The sequence below is a fragment of the Lacerta agilis genome, chromosome 10 (genome assembly GCF_009819535.1).
Source record: "Lacerta agilis isolate rLacAgi1 chromosome 10, rLacAgi1.pri, whole genome shotgun sequence".
Classification (NCBI taxonomy): Eukaryota; Metazoa; Chordata; class Lepidosauria; order Squamata; family Lacertidae; genus Lacerta; species Lacerta agilis.
The window spans coordinates 32,088,355-32,104,857 of NC_046321.1; the positions used below are offsets into that span (position 1 = coordinate 32,088,355).

General features: G+C 41.5%; 3 protein-coding genes across 3 annotated transcripts in view; 2 read left to right on the plus strand and 1 right to left on the minus strand.

The window, feature by feature from the left end:
* The window catches only part of NUP205 (nucleoporin 205), a 36,870-nt gene extending 32,318 nt beyond the window's left edge, over positions 1-4,552 (plus strand). Inside the window, exons 39-43 of the mRNA XM_033163502.1 lie at positions 297-463; positions 1,005-1,128; positions 2,257-2,385; positions 3,389-3,462; positions 4,062-4,552. Of these exons, the coding sequence (XP_033019393.1) occupies positions 297-463; positions 1,005-1,128; positions 2,257-2,385; positions 3,389-3,462; positions 4,062-4,214 (647 nt within the window). The 3' untranslated portion in view covers positions 4,215-4,552. The remainder of the gene's footprint in view (positions 1-296; positions 464-1,004; positions 1,129-2,256; positions 2,386-3,388; positions 3,463-4,061) is intronic.
* A 1,318-nt stretch (positions 4,553-5,870) lies between these two features.
* Positions 5,871-14,574, plus strand: ARL1 (ADP ribosylation factor like GTPase 1). Its single transcript, XM_033162905.1, has 6 exons — positions 5,871-6,022; positions 9,653-9,790; positions 11,605-11,686; positions 12,347-12,458; positions 13,964-14,142; positions 14,287-14,574. The coding sequence occupies exons 1-6, from the start codon at positions 6,019-6,021 to the stop codon at positions 14,315-14,317; spliced, it is 546 nt and encodes a 181-aa protein (XP_033018796.1). The 5' UTR covers positions 5,871-6,018; the 3' UTR covers positions 14,318-14,574.
* A 1,108-nt stretch (positions 14,575-15,682) lies between these two features.
* The window catches only part of UTP20 (UTP20 small subunit processome component), a 61,762-nt gene continuing 60,941 nt past the window's right edge, over positions 15,683-16,503 (minus strand). Inside the window, 2 exon segments of the mRNA XM_033162906.1 lie at positions 15,683-16,209; positions 16,340-16,485. Of these exon segments, the coding sequence (XP_033018797.1) occupies positions 16,054-16,209; positions 16,340-16,485 (302 nt within the window). The 3' untranslated portion in view covers positions 15,683-16,053.

The following is a 16,503-nucleotide window of genomic DNA, read 5'->3' on the forward strand; positions in this document are numbered from 1 at the left end:
GACTCTTCGTGACCCCATGGACCAGAGCACGCCAGGCACCCCTATCCTCCACTGCCTCCCGCAGTTTGGCTAAACTCATGCCAGTCGGAAATAGTAATTAGGCTTTGAAAATACTGCCCGGGTAGCCGTATTTGGTTGTGTGAAACATCTATCACAAAATAAGTAATGTGGTTACATGAATTTATCTTCCAGGTTGTGTATTAAATTAATTTCAAGGTTTATAAATTTAGGCTTTAACTACCGCCCCTCAGGGAATTTAAGCTAATTTTTAAAACTTTGATTGTAATCTGTTTTAGATCCACAAGCAGCGGTGATTCCTTATTGGCGTTTGCCTGGCTTGGGTATAATTGTCTATCTGTTAAAGCAGAGTGCCAATGACTTCTTCAGTTACTACGACAGCCATCGCCAGAGTGTTAGCAAGTTGCAGAATGTGGAGCAACTGCCACCAGATGAGATAAAGGAGGTAACCACCTTCTGTTCTCTTGGAGTCTCCTTCAGATTTATTATGCAAAAGAATGTATCATTATTGTAAATAACCAGTTGATGAAGGGAAAGCTTAGTAAATGTATCAGTGGCCATAACATTATTCTAATTCAAGAAAAGCATCCTGTTGGGTTTTTCTTTCAACGTCTGTATTCACACTTACTAACTCTCAGAAGGGCTAGTGTGAGGTAAGCATTCTGGGTTTAGACAAATCTAAACATTTTTACTTTACCTGGTAGAATAAGATGACATAATTAAACTATTTCCCCCCATCAAACTGCAGAGATTATCAAGTTAGGGATTAGTTTGTCTGAAAATATGGAAGTTGGTTTCTTTTAAGAACAAAAGTAGTCATCATAAATCCAAAGCTTCCCATTAACATGTTTTTGAGTTTTCTGTAAAATAGGATAAAGTCAGACTTTGTGTGTAGTGGAGTCTGTAGGGCTCCTACACACTTCAGTGAACAGCTACATGGTAGTATGTCTAGTATGTCTTTATATGTGTGTTTGTTCTTTTCACAGTTGTGCCAGTCAGTTATGCTCGCTGGAGTAGACAAAATTTCTACTACCCAAAAATACATCTTGGCAAAGCGACGGTTGGTGAAGTTGATCAACAATCGAGCCAAGTTGCTTTCTCTGTGTTGCTGTATCTTTTGATAATTATGATGAGACACTGAAGATTTTAATGGTGAAATTTCCAAGACAGCTTTTTCAAAAATTTCGAAATTCAGAACTTGTTCATGAAATCTGAGGGAGAAAGGGGCTAATTTGTCTATCTTCACACTTTAAATGTTGACTTTTCTAGATCATGAAACCTTGCAACTAAGCACACACTCCTTGCAAACCTGAACTTGTGATGTTTACTTACACATAGATGGAAGTGTCTCCATGCAGATATGTGGTTAACAATGAATAATTTATATCACAAAACTGCATTATCACTGGTCTAGAAACTAGCTCCTATGCCCTTCAAGTTTATCAGAATGAATTTTACAGTGTAACGTAAGAAAATGTCAAAACCCTGTTTTTGGTTACTGATATGAAACACATTCCTAAACAGTGGAATGCAGTAAGAAAGATTATGTCCCTCTTTAAGAGGCAGAAGTAGTTTCTGGTTTTAAGGGTTTCTTAATTACTTTTTTGTTTGTTGGACATATAATGCAAAACTATTAAATTGTTTAATGCTTTAGTAGTGTGTGTTGGTGGTAAGGTGGCCTGCACTTTCTTCTTACATGTGTTTATTTGGGAAATTACCAGTGTAGTGCCTTCTCTGTGACTTTGGAACCCCCCTCCCTAGGGAAACTAGATAGGCTTCCTCCCTTCTTGTTCCAACAGCCTTTTGGGAATTGACTGCTTTTAATTAAAGGACTAGTGCTGTGCTGCTGCTTTTTTGTAATTTTGTGTATGTTTGATAGAATTCCAGCTAATTATATATATAAGATCTGTTTCAGTGTTTAATTTTTCTAAGTTGCCTTGAGTCCTGTTAAGGAAAAAGGCAGAGTATAAATATGATGTTGTTTATGTTGTTGTTGTTGTTGAAGGTGATGATAACAATAGGACAGTATCAACAACAGTTTTGTCTCCTACCTGTGTTTTGGAAATATGCATGAATGTTGTGGGGAAAAACCTGCCCTGGAGAAACGTGGTCTTAAAGATTGTTAAGTTTTCTAGAACAATGTTGAGGCAATATAGGGGCTCTTAGGAGCCCTCATTTCCAAATATTCTCTCTCTCTATATATATATATGCATTTTCCTTTACTAGAAATGCTTGCAGATATTATAGAAACGTGCCTTTTCATTCTTTGGCGGCACCTGGAGCACTACCTGCTACACTGTACCCCTACAGATTCTCAAGATTCTCTTTTGGCCTCCAGGAATCGGATAAAGAGCAGGAGATTACAAGGTAGTTTTCCTCCGACTTTATGGGATTCTTGTATTACGCTGTGTGATTAAACTTACACACTAGGTTATGACAGTGTAATTAAGAATTCTGAATGGTTTTTCGCCTGCTTTAGTAAGTTTAGCGGTAACAATTTTTTATTCAGTCATGAACATTACTTTTGTTTGGTGCAAGCAGTATGTTTGAATGCAGTTTTGGCTTTTGCTGCACCACAGTAGTGCGGGGAGGGATTTCTTGCATTGATTGGACTGATTTTAATTGAATTATCAAACACAGCTGCATTAAAAATAGATGTCTTTTGTTCAACAAAACATAAACTGAAGTACTTTCTTATTTTGTTAAGTTCAGCAAACTTGTTGAATGTTGCAAAGTTTTGAGCTATCTCCTCAAGAAGAGGTGAACTCAACAGGGCCTTTCAGGAGGAGTCCTTTGGGGACTAGCCAAATAGTTTTATGGGGGACAGGTAACATAGATAAGGGAGTTTGATGGGGAGAGATTCCACCAGCAAGGTTCAGATCTCCCAAGTCATGTTTCCTCTCAGTTCAAAAGAAAGAATGAGTTGACTACCTTTTTCCTATATAGTGTGGAATCTTTATCTGTGCCCCCATGTGTTCAGATACTTTATGGCACTGGTTTCTGGGTTGCGGAAGCTTAATGATCCCACCAGCTGAAGCCAGGTGTTTTACTTTTGCACCTGCATACAAGTCACAGAAATTCAGATCTTGGCTTCGCCAAGTTGAAAGCTAGAGGTTGGCTTAAAGGAATACCAGTTTGGTTGCCTGGGACAAGTAAGTCAGGATAGGAAGATGATATGTTATAGAGAGGCGATTATAGACAAAACAAGCTAGAAATCTTATAGCACAATCCTATCATATCTACTAAGCAGAAAGTGCTCGAGTTCAATGGCACTTAATTTAGGCTACAGTCCTATAAATTGTTTTATGTTACATTTTGAAAGCTTGTTTCGTACCTAAAAATAACTATTGACATTTTTTAAAATTCCAAGATTCCTTCAGTTCAGATCCTAACTTCGATTTTAAAAGTGGATTGAGCAGAGTGAGCCAACTTGATATTGATCAGGTAAGATATTTCAAATAGTCTTTTCTGGAAACAGTGTGGCTCAGTTCACACATAATGCTAAGCTAAACCTTGGTTTAGTGTGATGTGTGGACTCCTGAAGAAGAGGCTGTTCCTACTCTTCTGGTTCTGCTGCTGCTGCTGCTGCTGCTTTGACTTTATCTGCTCCAGACAAACAAGCTGTAACCTAGTTCATTTTTCTATTTGGGAAGAAACATAGAATAAACGCTGATGAACTTGTAGAACATCATTCATGCTTCCCATTATATCTTACATAATTACTGAAGATGACTACAGTAGTTACATTTCCACTTCTGATGAGAGATCCTTCTGAAATAAAATTTAAAAGGAGTACATTATTAGATTGCAATTATCCCTGATCCTTTGATTTTTTCCTAACAGAGCTTGAGAAACAACTCATTGAGACCAATGTTTTATCATTCAGGGGTTTGTGATATGCCTTCCCCTCACAAAGCCACATAACTTTAATTAGACTTTATATGAGAGCTGGTATTTCTAAATAAAAAAGAAATGTTTGTTTGTTTAAAAAGCAGTGTGTAATGGACAGAAGTTACATGATTTTTTTCCCTCCACTCTTCCAGCTTCAGATTGAAGCCATCAACAGTTTTGGGGAATCGCTGCAGAAGAAGCTCCTTGACATTGAAAGCCTCTATTCTAAGGTCCGATCACGCTACACTTTCATTCAAGCACTCGTTAGACGTATCCGTGGACTACTGAGGATATCAAGGACCTGAAGACTTATGCTTTTGCCTCAATGGAGTTGTTTTTTGTACAAGTGTCATTTTCTAAATTATGGTCAAAACTATTTTGCTATATTTTTTCATTCAAATAATGAATCAGTTTTCTGTAATTCTTTCTATTCCCACCTATTGAAGAGGGGGGGAATAAACATTTTTTTAAATAACATGCATACAGTCATCTTGAGTAGAAGCAAAAAAACAAAACTATTATGGAAAGGAGATGTAATTTCAAAGAACAAATTAGATCATAAATGTGGTCTTGGCTGATTTTTCACAGCTGTAACAAGTACAAACCATGCCGATGGGAATAAAGATTGTTTTTGGGGATTCAATTCTTTGATTACTGCCAAAATAGAAGTAGAAAATCAGTTAACATGCTTCATAAGTAACCACCCTCCACCTTAGCTGTATTCTTGCCTTACTGCTTCCAAAAGAGAAGTTGTAATAGTTTTGTATAATATGCAGCTAGGGATAAAGGGAAAGCAATGTATCCTGGGGAATCTAGGTTACCACATTTTACTTAAATTTTATTGTGTACGTATTCACTGTGAAAACTTATCCATTCAAAAGTGGATGATGTGCTTAAAACATTAAAATCCTTACTGATTTTAAAACTTAACCCTCATGTCACTCTATCCCTGTTCATCAAAAATGTAAGAGAAATATGAGGTGTTACTTCCAGAACAGTCTTTTAAATAAGGGCACAAAAGCCTACCCCCCCCCATTTTTTTTTTTTAAGTTCTTCAACCTGCTGTGGGCTGGCCGTTGAAGAAGTCAAACCACTTGTTCTCTCTGCTGGGCACAAAGAAGTGATTGAGTGCTCATTCACCTGCATGCAATTCCATGTTGCCTAATTACCAGCTGAATGTTTTAATTACAAGACTGTTCCAGGCTATACTTCCAGGGGACTTGACAGCTGCGGGTTATCCCTGTGTGCACCCTTGAGGATCTTAACCTGATGCATACATAGTAGAGTGATATTGTCCGTCCGTCCCCCCCAAAAAAGCAGTATCCCGATACCTGAATCGCCTCTGGAAGCCAATACTGAAGCAGACTTCTTTGCGGTTTAATTTCTGCTTGCTACGCATTATTACAGAGGTAATGTATTAGTGTGTATATTTTACAGCAACCTCTGCTCTACCTTCTTTAACAAGTTGCTTGCGTGTCAAGCACCATACTTTGCGCACCGAGCCAGGGACTAATCCTACCAAATGTTTGTTTGTAAGGCAAGATCCTAGACGCTGCTCCCCTAACATGAAAGCGCTAGCCAAGTCCAGTGGCGTTTTCCCTTCAGCCAAACCGAGAGGCGCGCATCCTTCTCACCACGTGAATCCCCTCGTGGCGCCACGCGGGCCAAGAACTCTCCGCCCCGCCCCCCCGCAGCCCAATGTGACCTCTCCCATCAGTGGTTCCCGCCTCCTGTTGCTACTTCCCAGCAAGGAAGCGGCATGTCGTTTCGAAACGGCAGATTCGTCACGCAGCTGATCGTGAAAAGATTTTTTTTTTTAAATGGTGTCACCGCCACACGATCCCCACCACCCTTAGCACCTGACAGGAGTGGCGGCGGAAGCCCTTTTCAGCCCCGTCGGCGCCGCACTCCGGCGCCTCGTGTCGAAAGCCCTAATCCGAGCACTGCCCCTGCTTTGCTCTCCGTGTGCCCAGCGGCTGTGAGGGAGGCGGTCGACGTGGAAGCAGCAACTTCGCGGCCAACTTCCGGGTTAACGGCGGCGGCCGCGGCGGCGGAGGAGGTCGGCGCGGTTTCTGTGAGAGGGAAGCGACGAGGGAAAGCGCCTCAGCCATGGGTGAGGAAAGGGCCCGGAGGCGGCCGGGCTGCTAAGGGAGAAGTGGGGCGGGTGAAGCGGTGGCGCAGATGCAGGCCGGGCGGGAAGCAGGTCGCCTGGAAACGGCGGGGGCGAGAGAGAGGAGCGTGTCTGCCGCCCGGACGAGCTTGTCTCTCTCCCCCCGAGGGAGGCCGCTCTGCGCTGCGTTTCCCTGGGGTGGTTCTCGTTCCCGTGTCGCTACAGGCGAGCTTTCCCGTCACGAGGAGTTGCCCTTAGGCTGGGGCCGTAGGGAAAATCCTCTCTCGCTGCAGCTGTTGGGCTCCAGGCCGCTGGAGGGAGGGAGGCGAGACGCACCTTCGGGTGCCTTGCCCGGAGCGGAATCCTCCCCGCTCCCTTCCCTTCGAGTAACGTTACGCGGCGCCCTTACTCCTGGCCGCTGCTGAGGAGGCCGGCTTTCCTTTACCCGGCTGTTCTGCAGTGGGCGGGGAAGTTCCCCAGCGTGACGGGTTCCTTCGGGGTCCTCGCCCACCTGGTCCTTCGCTTGGGCTCCCGTGCCAGCTCCGCCTTCCTCCGGTGCGCGCGCTGCCTCGCCTCCTCCAGCGCCACCCGAAGCCACTTCGCTTTAGGGAAGGACCTGGGAGCAGCACACCCACCACGTTCCTCGGGGGATCCCGTAACCCTCCAGATGTTGTTGGACTCCAGCTGCTATCAGCCCCTGCCTGTCTGGCCAGTGCTCGGGGATGATTACTTACCCTACAGGAGGCTTGTTTTCTTGGGCTGTCTGGTTTCATCAAAGTAATTTCCTATTTCTGATGATTGGAAGAAAAAAGAAATGTACTCGAAGATTTTGTAGATTGCTGTTGTTCAATAAATAATTGTTAAGGCTCCGCCTGTTGAGTCTTCATGTGTTTGCCTGCTCCCTAATGAAAGACCGCTTTTCTTCTGTAGTGCTCTTAATTTGGGGAAAGCATATTTTAGTGGAAAGAGACAGGCCCCAGTAAGGGATGTTGCACTTCTGCCAACTAATGCTAGGAGAAAACAAACCGTGATCCTTTGCATGGTGTTATTTCCAAATGGTTTGTTTTGATCCAGTAGGCTACGATTACTAAACTAAGGAGAAATCTTGGTTACAGAGCAGGGTTTGGTCGGAATGAAGCAAACAGTTATGTATGGTTCAGATGTAACACTGGGGATTATGATTTGATTCCTCCCAGCTCAGGAGAAGTGATAAGTGATTTTGTTCATACACAGTAATTCATGGTTTATGGTTTACCATGATTTAAGAGCGTGGCCAGTATGAATGCTCTTTAGAGGTAATTTTGTGGAATCTGAATGATACTCTGTGGGTATGGTTGGAGTGGTGGTTGAATTAGCAAGGGTGTGTGATTGTAGGCTTCTTGGGTAGGGTCCTTTTATTCATATGACACTGAGATAGCCCAGTTGGTAGAGCATGATCCGTGTTGTCCCTTTTACCTATACAATTCTGTGAGGTTTCTGTGACTGGTATTGAGGAAGTTTATTTATTTTGGAAACTCTCCAGACCTAGATAGGGGAGGGAGGAATTGAAGTTACTACAGAAGTCTAATAGAGAGTGTACCTTGCCATGTAGACAGGATAGCTCAGTTGGTTAGAGCTTGCAGCTGATAACACCAAGGTTGCAGCTGCATATTCCTGCATTGCAGGGGGTTGGACTAGATGATCCTCAGGGTCCCTTCCAGCTCTGATTCTTTGTCCAGACTATAGTATAGCTACAGGAAGCATAGGGCACACTTGCAGGAGCCTTCAAGTGTTGATCAATCTTACATTCTGTTCTTCTTGGAGAAAAATTTGTATGCTCTTATACTGAAGTCAAACTGAAAATCACTTAGCTTGGGTCCTCTGAGGGCCCTATCAACTTGAAGCATTCAGTGCCTATTTTTCTTTTCTCTCCTATATTATCTTGTATCCATTGCCTAATATTTCAGTATGTCCAGACTGTGCTGTGAAGGGGAGGAAACAAGCCTGGCTTGTTTTGAGGTACAAACTTGGGCTCATGGTTTGGTTCTTCCCAACAAACCACAATAAGATTTGTTCTCTTTTTTTGTTACCTTGGCTTTACTAATGGAATGTTTGGAGGAAACCAGTCATGAGTCTGGGTTTGTATGTCAAAACAAGGCAGACTGACTTGTTTCAGGCTTGTTTCCTCCTCCAAGGGTTACAGTCCAGAGTGGGGCAGGAGCAAAGTGTGCATGCTAGATAAACCATAGGCTTTTTAAAACTATGCTTTAACGTTACATGCAAATGGGGCCATTGTTTGGATACAAGTTTTGTAGTTACAGTGTTTAGCAGAATAATAATCAAATAGAAATGTGCATGTGCTTTTGTCAAACCATAACATACAGTAGTTATTATAAACATTAAATGCCTTTAGTCTTCTGGTTAAAAGTCAGTTTATATTTTAAACATGGGAATGGCATAGAACAGGCATAGGCAAACTCCGGTCCTCCAGATGTTTGGGACTACAATTACCATCATCCATAGCTAACAGGACCAGTGGTCAGGGATGATGGGAATTGTAGTCCCAATCATCTGGAGGGCCGGAGTTTGCCTGTGCCTGGCATAGAAGAAAGAAATTGTTTAGGTTAGTTTTGAGTTAGATTATAACCTTATGTAACCACATTACTTCCTTATGATGTGTTTGGACAGATAACCAGATGTATTTAGTCAGGCAGGCATCCATTTCCTGAATCTTAAAACAATTCTGGAAATGGGAAAGATTTTAACTTTTGTAGTCTGAAGCATTTCTTATTGTATATAATTGTAAAACAATAAATAATTTAGAAATCTTTAGCTCAGACTGGTTCCCCACAATGTTAATATAAACGTATATCTTAACTTAAATATATTGCTGATATTTGAACTTTCTTAAAAGAAGGGGAGGGGGGAGAAGAAAGCTCTGGGATCAGTTCCAAAAGTTAACTTCTTATATTGACCGGTTGGGATGGAAGCAGTTCAGGAAGCCTAATTGAATGACTGTTGTTGGGTGATGGTTGTGGGAGGGGCAAATGTAGTTGGTCACTCAGCAGAAGCAATAGATGTTTTAATGTGGTTGATTTACTATGTATTTTAATTACATGTAGCTGTATTTTATTTTTGGTGTTTTGTTAGCTTTTAGTTGTATCTTGAAATAAAAAGTGCTCTATACATTAAAAATAAAAATAAAAGTAGCAAAAATAGTCCTGCTTCTCTTCTCTTCTCTTTTCTCTCTTTGCTTTGCAACCAGAAGAAATGGCTGCCTCATTGTTGAATGTCAGTTAGAAAAGAGAACAGAAAAGCAAGGGGGTATGGAATGACCTGCTTTCTGGCTACAACCCTGAACAGGAGCAACTCCTCTTATGAGATAAAATTACATTGCAACATTTTGTCGTGTGCTGACTAGCGTACTTCCTAAAGACATTGGACACTGACATTTTGAAGCTGAGACAAAATACTGGAGCAGATGACCTATGAGTCTATTCAAATAAGACCTTTTCCCAAGAAATCTGTCTTGTCTCTGCATTGACATAAGTTGATTCTTGGGGCTTTTCACAAGAGCTTTGGAAACAAGCTGTTAATATTTGATTGTCTATGATAATGCAGTTCAGTTTTGACAATTATTCTTGTTCTCTGTAGGTGGGTTTTTTTCAACCATCTTTTCCAGTTTATTTGGTACACGGGAGATGAGAATTCTAATTTTGGGATTAGATGGAGCAGGAAAGACAACAATTCTCTACAGGTTGCAAGTTGGAGAAGTTGTGACTACCATTCCTAGTAAGTGTTCTTCTAAATGTAACATAATACATCACATGTAATGCAGTGCTCTATGTTCTGTTCACTCATCCATTGTTAAATAAGGTTTAAATGTGGCAAGCTCAAATTACTGAAATGCACCTAAAACAATTTAATTTGATTGACACCCATCTGTCTCAGGACATAATGGAGGAGTGCACCTTTGGAGGTAAAGTCAAACTGCTGGAAGGTAGCAGTGCCTGCTGTGGCTGTAGAGCAGGGGTCGGCAAGGTTTACCTCACCTGGGCTGGTTCACTCCAGCGGAGATCCCTCCATGGAACAGATTGCGTGTGCTTGCGATTTTCTGTGCATGCGCAGACGCGATTTCCGGCACTGCTGAAGCGAGTCCCTGCACTGCCAGTTTAGGGCAGCTTGGTTCAGGGGGGGGGCTTGTGGGCCGGTTAAACGACCCCCGTGGGCTGCTTGTGGCCCATGCGCCTTAGGTTGCCTACCCCTGCTGTAGAGATTGATATGGAAAAGATATGTTTTGTTGCAGCTGGGGCAGATAAAGGCGTCTGGTTGCACTGCTGCAGATGCACCATGGTGTTTCTTCTCTCTGTGTTCCTCCCAGTGTCACTGCCTTAAATCACTAAAAATTATAAATTCAAATTTCTATTTCTTTGATAGCACAATCCTATTGATGTCTGTTCAGAAGTAAGCCCCACTGAATTCAATATGATTTATTCTTGAGTAAATGTTTGTAGAATTGCAACCTGAGTATCTAACATTAATTCTAAAGAAATGTGTATTCAAATATGGGCAGAACAAATGAGCCTATGGTTTGTTTTTAGGTCGTCCTAATTAGAAAATCTGGATTGTAGGAGGGATTCACCTAAGAAGTTTTGCCAGTGAAAGCCCTGTGCAAGGACGTTCCCCTGAGTAATGGGGCTTTCCCCCCTCTGCCCCAAAAATAGCTCAGAAGGGAGTTGGGAGAATCCCAGAGCAGCACATGCTTGTACAGACAGAATGTTCATAATAGCACGTTGGAATTCCACCCTGTGATTTTTGCTGTTTGCCATGGTAATGCAGGGGTGGGGGATTGGAATGGCTGGCAGGCTAGATCCTTATCTCCCCTATCCCTGGAGGCACATTTCTCAGTGAGCCATTTTTGCCCACATGTTGTAAATCAAACTGAGCACCCAAAGGAACAAGCACAAGACTTTGCAGCTCTCAGTGATCAGCTCAGGATTGGTCAAATGGGTAGACCTGCCAAGTCTGATTATGCTCGGGGGCCTGAGGTTCTGCAACACTGTGGTAAGACATAGTTAATGGTTTATCATGAATGCGCAGATTGCTCCCGTTTTGCTCCTTCCCACTAGCAACAAACCATGATTTTCAGCTTAGCATCTCATATGAATTGGGGTACAGCGGACATGGTTTGTTCTTGGCTTATCCATCAGTGTACGTTTGAGTGAAACAAACCATGACCCCCAGCATAGATGTAATGCTATGTCAAGGTTTATGGTTCATTGCTCCCACTTGCAAGTGGGGAGGAGCATAGCAGGAGTGATTGTGCATTCACAGTAAATCTTTAACCATGGCTTCTCATGATGTGCAAACACACTGGGTGGCTTGTGTCCAGTCCCTATCCAATATTCTTTTACTCAGCTTTTTTGCTTTGTATAAATGACAGGTTTAACCTTCAACATATAGAGTGCATTATTGACACATAAAATAGTGTCTTGGAACAGAAACTAACATGTATTATTAAAGATGTGTATATTCAGATTTCAACAATGATTTGGATTGCAACATTAAAAAAAACACACCTTAATACTAATTTTTTTCTTTTCCAGCAATTGGTTTCAATGTTGAGACAGTAACCTACAAGAATCTGAAGTTCCAAGTCTGGGACTTAGGAGGACAGACAAGCATCAGGTATAGCACATCTGGAAAAAAGCACAGGAGTGCAAACACAGGACATGGCTTTTGAAATACTGTATTTAACTCCGTGCTTGAGGTCCTTAAGAAATTCTGTAATGGTTAGAAAAGAACATGATCTGGTTTTACAAAATTGGCATGATTTTAGTTAGGTAGAACATATTCTCCTACTGCTAATTGTCAAATCTAATTTCTAAAATGTTTATTATGACATTCCAGTTTGAAAAAAATAACTTCCCATGCAGGCAACTTACTTACTTCAGCAGAACTGAGCATACTTGGTGAATTTCTTTGTGGGTTTGAAGCTGCTTAACTTGAACTTGACTTTATCTGCCTAAGATTTATTTTCCCTTTTTGCCACTAAAATTACTTGATAATAGAAAGTAGACTGGATTTTTGAAGGCACACAAGTGTTACTGGTTCAGTTTATGACCGCTTGTGACAGAAATAGGAAATAGTGTGAGGGTTTTAGCTACTGGATATTAGTAGATATTACAGATTGTATGTCAGAGTTTAGTTTCTTCCTTTATCAGACTTAAAATCTTCCTAAATTTAATCTGTTATGCCTGAAAAGGGTAGCCAGGAAATGTCCTATAATTATGATTGAGCTGTGATTGTTTCACCTGATACAATTTAAATAATATGTTTATTTTCCAGGCCGTATTGGAGATGTTACTATTCCAATACAGATGCAGTCATTTATGTAGTTGACAGCTGTGACAGGGACAGAATTGGAATTTCAAAGTCTGAGCTTGTTGCCATGTTGGAGGTAGGAAACCTGAGGTTTTGTTCCTTTTTGTTGTTTTAGATACTCTCAGTGAACTTAGTAAAACAATTATGAAATGGACCAACCTTGCTATCAACCTGAGACTGTTTTAGATTTGTACTGCTGTTTCTGCAAGTTGTCATGTATTTATTGGTGAAAATATTTTTTCATACCCAGCCTGTTGCAGCATCTGTGTATCCCTTGGAGTTTTGGAACTTCACGTGTTTCATAAGGCATATGGCATATGCAAATACAGAGTGTTCGATTTCATGTACCACATGAGCAAATAGTAAGGATTGGGATGATTTTGTAATTTTGCTCGAGTTTCTGGCTGCCTTCAGTTAAGAACAGTGCAAAGGGATTAGGGGCACTGCAAGAGATTATATACCACTAGCCTTTACTAATTTTTTCACTCCTAAGCATGTTTTATGACCATGAGGATCCATTAAATGCCTTTTTCTACCCCCTGATCTTTTACAGGGAGGTATATACTAGCGGTCATGGAAGATTTAGCTGTTCAGGCAACTGCACATAGAATACATCTGGATCAAGTGTGGAGAACCTTTGGTCCTTGTCAGGATACCCAGGGGGTTGCTCACAAGTAATGACAGAGTCCTCTTACTCTAAAGACTACTTTATTGTGCATACTTATTTAAAGTGCAGAGCTAGCTAAAAACATGACTGCTCAGTCACTTGCAGAATCCGGAAGTGCTCCCCACCGGTTTCCCACCCAGCACCCAAGCCTCGGCACCCTGTAACGATGTCTTCTGGGTCTCCTAGCCTTCTGGCGCTGCGTCTGTGCCAGAAGCTGTAACTCTCCCTCCAATCGTGTCTGGCTGGTGGTGCTGGGTCTCTCCCTCGCATCCCTGTCTGCTCCTCCTCCTCTTCCGTGGGAGAGAGCTCTGGAGACGGGCTGTGAGATGAGTCAGATGACAGCAGTGGCTGGGGATCCCTGTACCTGAGCAAGACCTTCTCTCGAGGAAGTTCCCTGCCCTGATCCTCCCCCCTTGGAGGATCTCTTTCCCCTCTCTCCTCGTGAGTAGGACCTCCGCCCGGGCTCTCCTCGCAAGGAGAAGGCAAATCCCTGACAGTCCTCCAGATGTTGCTCCCATCATCCTTGGCCATTGTCTATGCTTGGTGGGGCTGATGCGAGTTGTAGTTCAGCAACATCTGGAGGGCCCAAGATCCCCACCCAATTTAGATGCATGGCTATAAGGATGATACATTTGAACCTTCAGCATCTGAACATAAGTGCTCACACTTAAGGCTGTATTTGATGTTACAGTATTATCAATGGAACTTCTCGTATAGTGATTTCTAATGCAAAAGTAGCAGGAAAGGAGAATTCTTAAACACTTTGGTTTTTTAATTACAATTTTTATAAACTTAAACCCATAACTGAAAATCAGTTTTTCAGTCAGCCTCTCTACTGTGCTTTAGGTGTTTTGCATGACTCAAGGTGAGACTGAATGATACACTTTTGTGACATAATCTGCCACCTCTTTTAGGAGGAAGAACTAAAGAAAGCCATTTTAGTGGTATTTGCAAACAAACAAGATATGGAACAGGCTATGACTCCAACAGAAATGGCAAATGCACTTGGACTTCCAGCTTTGAAGGATAGAAAATGGCAGATATTCAAGACATCTGCAACCAAAGGCACTGGACTTGATGAGGCAATGGAGTGGTAAGTACCACTGGTGTTAAATTCTTAAGGTTGTGTATATATAGTATAGAGCCTGCTGGGCTACAAGGCATCTTGCTGTAAATAAGTCTTCATAATTGCTTTAACATTATATATACATGTAATCACAAAGCTGAATCTTTCTAGGTTGGTGGAGACTTTGAAGAGCAGACAGTGAAATAGACTTGGAAGTTTCCTTCAGCTGTCATGAATGAAATGCAATTCTGTAAATAGGACTGGCCGAATAACTTTTGAAAGGAATGAGGCTTCTTTGCATTGTAAATCACACTGAATCAACTGAATGTTTGTCTGTATACTATGTTTAAAATACTCCATTCTTTTTTCTTGTGTAAGTTATGTAACATCAATTTTTATGACAGTCATACAACTGATAGTCCATGAGAATAAATTGGAATAAACATTTGCTACTTGGAATTCTAAGTGTTTGAAACTATTTAACACTAATAAATATATTTAACTATCATTTATCTAGATTTTTCTATTTCATGCCTGTTGCCTTTCATGTGTTCCTTTTTGAAGTTAAGAGTAGCTTAAATAAGTAGTCTGGGTGGCATTATCCAAATGATCAGGACTGTTGCAAGATGAAGCCCCGATACTTGATTGTAATGTGGGGACCCTTATTAGTGTTGCTTATACAGCTCTTCGTTTTCTTACAACCAATAGTGGAACCCTGGGCAGTTAAAAGTACAGTGGTATCCCGTGTTACGCATTCGATCCGTTCTGGATCGCGCTACGTAACATGGGCATGCTTAACACGAAACACACACACACACACACACACACACACACACACACCCAAGAAAAAACCCGGAAGTAGCGTGATTTGAGCGCTTCGGAAACGCTTCCAGGTTGCGGGTGTTCTTAACTTGAACATCCGCAACCCGGGGTATGACTGTATTTTGCTTGCAGTGCAACCTGTGAAGGAAAGCCTTGATGTGCTCAAAAGATATGTTTGGAAATGGAGCTGTTGTGGAGAGAAGGCAGGTTAAGAGTTAACCAGGAAGTGCTGCAGGTATTTGAATATGCTTATTTAATGTATTGAGGACTGCATGGACTCAGATGTGATTTGAGGGAAGCTATGTATCCTGAAATATTTTAAGTGAGGCCAGTGGAAAGCACCTAAGCCAGTGGTTCACTTTAGATCTGGAGACTTGCCTATAAATTGCTAGCCGAAAGCTACAGAAGGAATCACCGTACTTGACAACCAGGTGGCTTTTTAGAAACCTAATTTGAGTTTTTTAAATGAAGACTAGAAAACTAGGAGAAAGAGGGGTGTTACCACATGCCTCTGGTATGATTCACCTTGTTGGGTACTGTATCTCCTTCAGCAATCGTTCAGTTGTTGTTTTTTAAAAGCTACATTTCTCCATAGCAATCAACACAAGGGTTGAAAAACATAGGCCTCCCACTACAGGGCCAATGGAAAGAGTAGCAGCACTTTGTCATGATACCAACACGTAAAAATGCATCTCCACGAGGATCACCCAGCTCAAGTTAATCACAAACAGGAGAAAATATCTCAAAAGGCTCGTTGAACACATTTCATTAGAAAAAAACATTGTATTACCACAAACTGTACATCACTCTACAGTGAACTATAGAGCCCTGAAAGGCTCAGCCTTAATAATGTATCCTCTTAAAGGAACATTTGGAGAGAAATTTTAAGGCATCAGTTGAATAGGGTATGTATAGATTAAAATTACAAATAAATAATTAGTAATCCATAAGAGAGCTGGTTTTTTTTGTCTCTTCCCTGCTGTGATTCTTAGTATATACTATTTTATGTTGAAACATCCTCTAAATGAGTCTGGCAGGGAAGAGCACCTGCTGCTGCAGTTGTCTCATGTTCCGTACAGCATGGAACATTTATAATGGGAGTCAAGTGATAGTGTTTCACTCCACCATCGCCAAGTCTTTTAACGCATGGCTTCTTGGTTTTTTTGCTTTGTAACCAGGCCGCAGAAATTCTATTTTTCTCTTCTTTGCTTCAATTTTATTTTTGTGTCTCTTCAACTTCTTCTTGGCAGCAATGTCAGGATTAGCAACAGCCTAATCAGAAAACAAATAAAAGTCGTCATGTTCACGTTTCCCCTATACATTCTGAAATTGCCTGGTTTCAATAAAAGTTTTCCTGCCATTGGATAAGCAAATGCAAGTAAAACTAAAGTCAAACACTAACCTCCAGGGCTCTTTGTTTCTTCCGGATAGCTCTCTTCTGACTGGCTTGCTTTTGCACAGAAGCAAACGCAAGTGAAAAGGTTTCCAACCCAACCAATTTCTTCAGAAGCTCTATGATTTCCTGGGAAAGATTCTTCAGAGTTGGATCTAGCAAAGATAACATGA